The following is a 6,136-nucleotide window of genomic DNA, read 5'->3' as shown; positions in this document are numbered from 1 at the left end:
CAAAATATTATATTATGATTGATTTTTTTTTTAATATTATGATTAAATGTTAAAAATTAATGAAAAAATGTTTAAATTAAACGATCACTCTTTTTTTATTCAAACTTTTAGAAGTTAAAATCATTCAAACAACAAAAGGTAAGCCATGGGACATAAAATAAATTAAATTAAAGGCTTAAATATAAAAAGACTCCATGCAATTATGACTTGTTTTGATTTTGGTTCTTGTAAAACAAAAAGTTTGATTTTAGTCCCTGCAAAATCTCAAAACTTTTAAAACAGTCCCTAAACAGAAATATTTGCTGACATGTCCAATTTATGATGATTTGACGGATGCTGACTATGCTTGTTTGCTGACGTGGCTTTAACTATAATACATTTTTGTTTTTAATAAATGTTTTAAATTATAAAAAAAAAACAGAAAATCAGTTAAAAATTGAAGGGTAGATTAATCCAAAGATTGCTCATCTTGTTCCTCACAAACACTAACATTTTTTTTTTTGCATAAACCTCACAAACACTAACATTGCTCTCAAAACATTAATCCAAAGATTGCTCTAAAAAAACTAAACAAATCCCTAAAATTGGAAATCCCCTAAAAACTCATATGTTTGTTCATCTTGTTCCTCAAAAACACTAACATTGCTCTCCCTACATATTTAAGCAAAAATCAACAAATCAAAGCCAAAAATCAGTCAAACCCAACGGAATCATTCTTCTTTGTATTTGAGGTCATGTTTTTGTAAGTCTTCTTTTCTCTCAAAGTTGTCACCACCATTGCCAAACAAAATGATTATAGTTTTTGTGAAAAATGTATTAAGCTATGAAAGAGAGAAAATTGAGTTGGTGTTAATTAGACTGAGATGAATGGCTATTGCAGCTTGCATTCCACAAATCCTAATTTTGATTTTGTCCCTTTCAATGGAGGAACCCTAGGATTTCCATCTTCTTCCTTTTCCTTTTAAATTCTAATTTTTTTTCATTCATATTTAAGCCTTTTCAATTAACCCATTTCTATTTTAAATAAACTATTTTTCTATTTTCTAATTTATTTTGTTTTTCTGAAAAATGAAAAATGTAATTTTTAATTTAAAAGTTAAATGAAAATTACATGTAAATATCTACATCATCAAATAATTATAATCAGCATCTGCCAACTCATCAACAATTTGACATGACAGCAAAAAATCCACCTCAAGGACCTTTTTAAAATTTTTGAGAATTTGCAGGGACTAAAATCAAACTTTTTTTTTTATGGGGACCGAAATCAAAACAAAGCGTAATTGTAGAATTTGATGCAAAGCGAAGAACCTTACCAGGGCTTGATATGCTGCGAATCCTCTTGAAAGGGAGGAGTGCCTTCGGGAACGCGAACACAGGTGGTGCATGGCTGTCATCAGCTCGTGCCATGAGGTGTTGGGTTAAGTCCCGCAACGAGCGCAACCCTTATGTTTAGTTGTCAACGTTTAGTTTGGAACCCTAAACAAACTTCCGGTGATAAGCCGGAGGAAGGTGAGGATGACGTCAAGTCATCATGCCCCTTACTGCCCTGGGCGACACACGTGCTACAATGGACGGGACAAAGGACTATTTTCATATTTAAGCCTAAATTAAAATTGCATACTATAAAGAAGAAAATAAATATCATAAATATTTCCATGTTAACTGTTCTGTCCCTGTGTGAAAAGAGCTAAGGGAGTCCAAAACAACGGTTCCATCTCCTTCTGTTACACACATCATTGAAATTTTTACTTTTTTCTTATCTTCTAATACTAAAATTAAATAGCAAAAAAAAAAAAAAAAATTGGTTTTGATTTTGAACATTTTCAAGGTTCTACCATATTTTTCACGTAACACGGCGTTCTATGACCTGATCCAACAAGTACAAAAGATATTAACATGCTCAATCATCATCATCATCATCATCGTCATCAGTATCACTCATGCTGACACAGCCTTCAGCACAGAATTCAGCGGAGAAATCAATTTCATCAACTATCCTTCCTCTGTTAAATGGACATGGATGGATATGCACAATTAGTACAAACACACTTTAAGGATAGGAAAACAGCTCAGCTCAGATTGTGACAACAAAATAGCATAATACCTTTCAAGAACAAACTTCCCCTCTTTGAACTTTTGGCTCTTCTCATGCGCAGATTCCTAGAAGCGGGATGCAATTTTAAAGGGATCAAAAGAACAAGTATCTATATACATGAAAAATTAAAGCCATTTGTGCAGAATAGACATTCACAGAATTTCACCTACAACACTAGTTTCAAGATATAGATTTGTAAAAATAAGATAGGACAATGAGAGGATTACATATTTCCAGCCAATTATTTGACCGCAACAACAACAAAATATATCTGCGACAGTATGCATCCCTGAAAGCATCATTCTTTCCACCACTTCTCCACAAGTGAAGTTCACGCTGGGTCATGGACCAAAAAGACAAACATACACATGAGAATCGGAATATTTAGATCTAGTGATATCTCCATCAAAAGAATAGAAGGAACCAAGCAATTCCCTAAAATAGCTTCGCCTTCAATTAATAACAAATCATAGATCTAATTCTGATTTTTACTGATAACAATGTACAAACAAGAAATGGATTAGGGAACATACTATCAAACCATGACTCTAGAGAAAAGGGTTATATATGAAGTTCTACTAACTAGTTCATGATAAGGTTCTTTTTTTCTTTGATATTCCTAGGTCATTAGGAATGATCATTTCAAAGCAGCTTTCATTTCCTTTTGGAATGTTCCCTATTCTTAATGCATGACTTCTGTGTATTTATGAAATCAGCAATAGACTATTAAGGAACAAAAAATGCATGATGATGCCCCTTGTTTTGCAGCTCCTGGATGATAGGTCCTTAATAGTTCTTCATTATTACTTGCATTTATAATGCCAATCAACAATTCTAATATGTCATAGATGTTGAAGCATGTCCAGGGTATGTACACATATACATACTTATCCAATCAACGCATAAGAAAGGATTTTCAACCTCAAACCATGATATTTGAAAAGCTACCAAGTTACAGTCACCATATAAGTTAGCATTTAATCCTTATATGTAGTTCAACAAGTTTAAATGCCTTAGTATTAGTTTGCTATTGGAATTTAGAAACACTAATACATTTTCCACATCAATGCAGAAACATAAGCCAATTTTTATATAGAGATTTGACTTATACTGAACATGATTATGCTTGAAAGACTGCAATTTTCAACAATCAAGAACTGAAAAATACTTACACATTATTGAAGAGGTATGCTTTTCCCCTATGACAATAAAATCCCTGGGAAGAAAAGTAATCAAAGATTAGTATCAGAAGTAGTTTAACAATCTGGCTATTAAGCAATCAAGTACAATCTGGCTAAGGCTCAAAAGCAAATTAAGAAGTATGTCAATAAGAAAAGGATGCAGGTTTTTTCAGTGGGTGAGTGGGTCTTTCTAAAATTAAGACCTTGTTGGTAGCTGTTAATAATTCGGAGAACCAAACAGAAGTTGGCACAGAACAACATATTTTTGGTCTTTTCATATTTTTGACCAGTATGGACTACGGTGAGGTTTCTTACAAGCTCAAAACAACAGTATTTGGTGCTATGTTATTTCCTTTATATTAAAAGCTCAACTATTTCGATAGAATAATACGTGTTTTCAGACATTCTTTTTGGTGTTAAAACAAAACACAAACATGATTGAACCACAAAAGTGAAGGGTATCAGTGATTCATCGGCCAAATCAACGGTATTTGCTTATAGGATTTGTTCCAAATTAGTAGTTATTACTTATTAGGTATCCTTCCACTGTAAAAACATGTGTAGCAGTGAGTTACTACATTCCAACTACAAAGTTGGTAATCCTCGCTCAACAGCATAAATGTCATTTGAAATCATAGTTAATTGTGCTCATTGAATGGTTAATGAGTTGCGACACCCTAGGTAGTCAATAGCGGTGAGCGGTGGTGAGCGGCACAATTGCGCACCAGAGCGTGGCTGACTGGCTGGGGCATATTAAAGTCGTGGCCGTTCTGTTCTGTGCATGCAAGTCATGCCCACAATAATCAAACACAAACTGAAATGTCTGGAAAAAAAAAAAAAAGAAGAAGCAAGATTACCATTAATATTTTAAACGATATGCGGGCATTTCTGGGTTTTCGCGCATAATTATCGACTACACAAGAGGTACTTTTACATAGGCACAAGGATCTGGGCACAAGATTTAGCCACACACAAAATTCAAACTAATTAAAAAAAATAAAAATAAAAATAAAATATTTAGGTTTGTGCCCATATAAAATATTTGAAATATGATAAACATCCCATTTGTTGTTGAAAATCATTGTCCCATTTTTTAATGTGAAAATGAATAAACCTTGAATCTGATATTAGCAGGAAGAATCCGGACTAGAAATTGAATCTATTAGGGTTACTAGAAATTGAGAGGGTGAATGCGTGTATAGTACAAATTATTGTTGACATTATGAATGAAGGAGATGGTGATAAGATAACATGAAAAGTTACTGATAGTGATACCCGAGAGATGAGATCATTGGAAAGGGCGAGATGAGTTTTGCAGGACTTGCAACTGTAAAATCTTCCATCCAGCTCCACCGCAAATATTCTTCCCATGATTGATTGATTGATGTCACCGTCGTCAACTCAAACGATAATTCATTAGGTCAAATTCTGATTCTAATTCTAACCACGGTAGGTACTGGCTGACTCAAATGTTTCAACTTCCGCCCACATTTTTCTCCTTTTAAAAATTGAAGAATGTTAACGTGTGCATATATGTATATGTTAAAGTAGTAAAAATAGAAATTATGCCTTAGAATTTGTGCATTTTAACTTTTTAAGCATTAAATGTCTTGTATCATTAAATGTTAAATTTCTATATTAAGATACCTTATCATGTGCCCTATATGCACATGTTAACAAGACCCTTAAAAATTAAATGGTTTAAATGCACTTTTGATCCCCTATTTTTAAAAAAAATGAAGTTTTGGTCCCCTATTTTAAAAATCAACTTTTTAGTCTCCAAATTTTTATTTTTTTTTTAGTTTTGATCCCCATTTCATTTTAAGGCTAATTTTGTTGATGTGGCATTGCCACTAATGCATATCAGCTTCTACGTAGACAAATTTAATATTCATGTCATTATTTGTTTTTAATTCAATAAAACTTATTTTATAAAATATTTTAATTATTAAAATTATAGTATTTTTTTTAAAAAGAAATCAATCAAAAAATAATTCAAAAACATCAAAAATCACACCAAACAATCCATAGCTCTCATTATCATCATCCACTTTCATCATCATATCATCATCGTAAACTCATTAAAATAAAAAATCTCAAAATTCACAACCTCTAATTTATTAAACCTAAGAAAAAACAAATAATCACAACATGGACATGGTCCTCTTTGATTCAAATCAAACAATTGCATATTGAAAGCAAGTTTTGTGTTTCAAGAACCTTAAACTATCATCATCATCCAACTTTATATAAAACCAATCTAGAATTCAACTTCAAACTTAAAACAATTTATGGGTTTTCATTCAAACTCATCCAAAGTCATAGATAGTTTAAAGAGTATGAGTAATTTCTATTGAAACTCAAAATCATCTCTGATTTCTTTTCGTTTTTAAAAATCCAGAAATAGTTGAGTTTGAACGAAAACCATAGGATTGGTAAAATCCATAAGGAAGGATTTTCTCTGACGGTGAATACAATTCTAGTAGTTGAAGGTGTGATAATTAGGGTTTCATATTTTATAAGATTTAACAATTATTATTTCAGTTGAATATATAATTCTAATAATTAAAATATTTTATAAATAAAGTTTTATTGAATTTAAAAATATATAATAATGACATGGATATTAAATTTGTCCACATGAATGTTGTCACATCATTAGTTACAAGGTCACATCAACAAAATTAACCCCAAAATAGGATGGGGGATCAAAACTAAAAAAAAAAATGAAAATAGGGGGACTAAAAAACTGGTTTTTAAAATTGGGGGACCAAAACTTCATTTTTTTGAAAATAGGGGGACCAAAAGTGCATTTAAGCCAAATTAAATTATGTTAGAATTTCATACCAAAAGTTCT

At 31.7% G+C, this 6,136-nt stretch overlaps 1 protein-coding gene across 1 annotated transcript; it reads right to left on the bottom strand.

Moving 5' to 3' along the window:
- Window positions 1-1,626: 1,626 nt before the first annotated feature.
- LOC123895300 (protein yippee-like At5g53940) lies at window positions 1,627-4,765 on the bottom strand. The gene is made up of 5 exons (XM_045945556.1): window positions 4,555-4,765; window positions 3,271-3,314; window positions 2,326-2,434; window positions 2,108-2,163; window positions 1,627-2,006 (listed from the first exon to the last, which is right to left on the bottom strand). The coding sequence occupies exons 1-5, from the start codon at window positions 4,648-4,650 to the stop codon at window positions 1,904-1,906; spliced, it is 408 nt and encodes a 135-aa protein (XP_045801512.1). The 5' UTR covers window positions 4,651-4,765; the 3' UTR covers window positions 1,627-1,903.
- Between the last annotated feature and the right edge of the window lie 1,371 nt (window positions 4,766-6,136).

Source organism: Trifolium pratense, linkage group LG7 (genome assembly GCF_020283565.1).
Source record: "Trifolium pratense cultivar HEN17-A07 linkage group LG7, ARS_RC_1.1, whole genome shotgun sequence".
NCBI lineage: Eukaryota > Viridiplantae > Streptophyta > Magnoliopsida > Fabales > Fabaceae > Trifolium > Trifolium pratense.
Note: the sequence above shows the minus strand (reverse complement) of the source record. Positions and strands in the feature narration are given on the sequence as shown.

Coding starts and splice junctions, on each gene's coding strand:
- LOC123895300 (XM_045945556.1), bottom strand. CDS start 4,650: ATGGGAAGAATATTTGCGGTGGAGCTGGATGGAAGATTTTACAGTTGC. Junction 3,315..4,554: donor CCAATGATCTCATCTCTCGG/GTATCACTATCA, acceptor TTTTCTTCCCAG/GGATTTTATTGTCATAGGGG. Junction 2,007..2,107: donor GGGAAGTTTGTTCTTGAAAG/GTATTATGCTAT, acceptor TCCATTTAACAG/AGGAAGGATAGTTGATGAAA.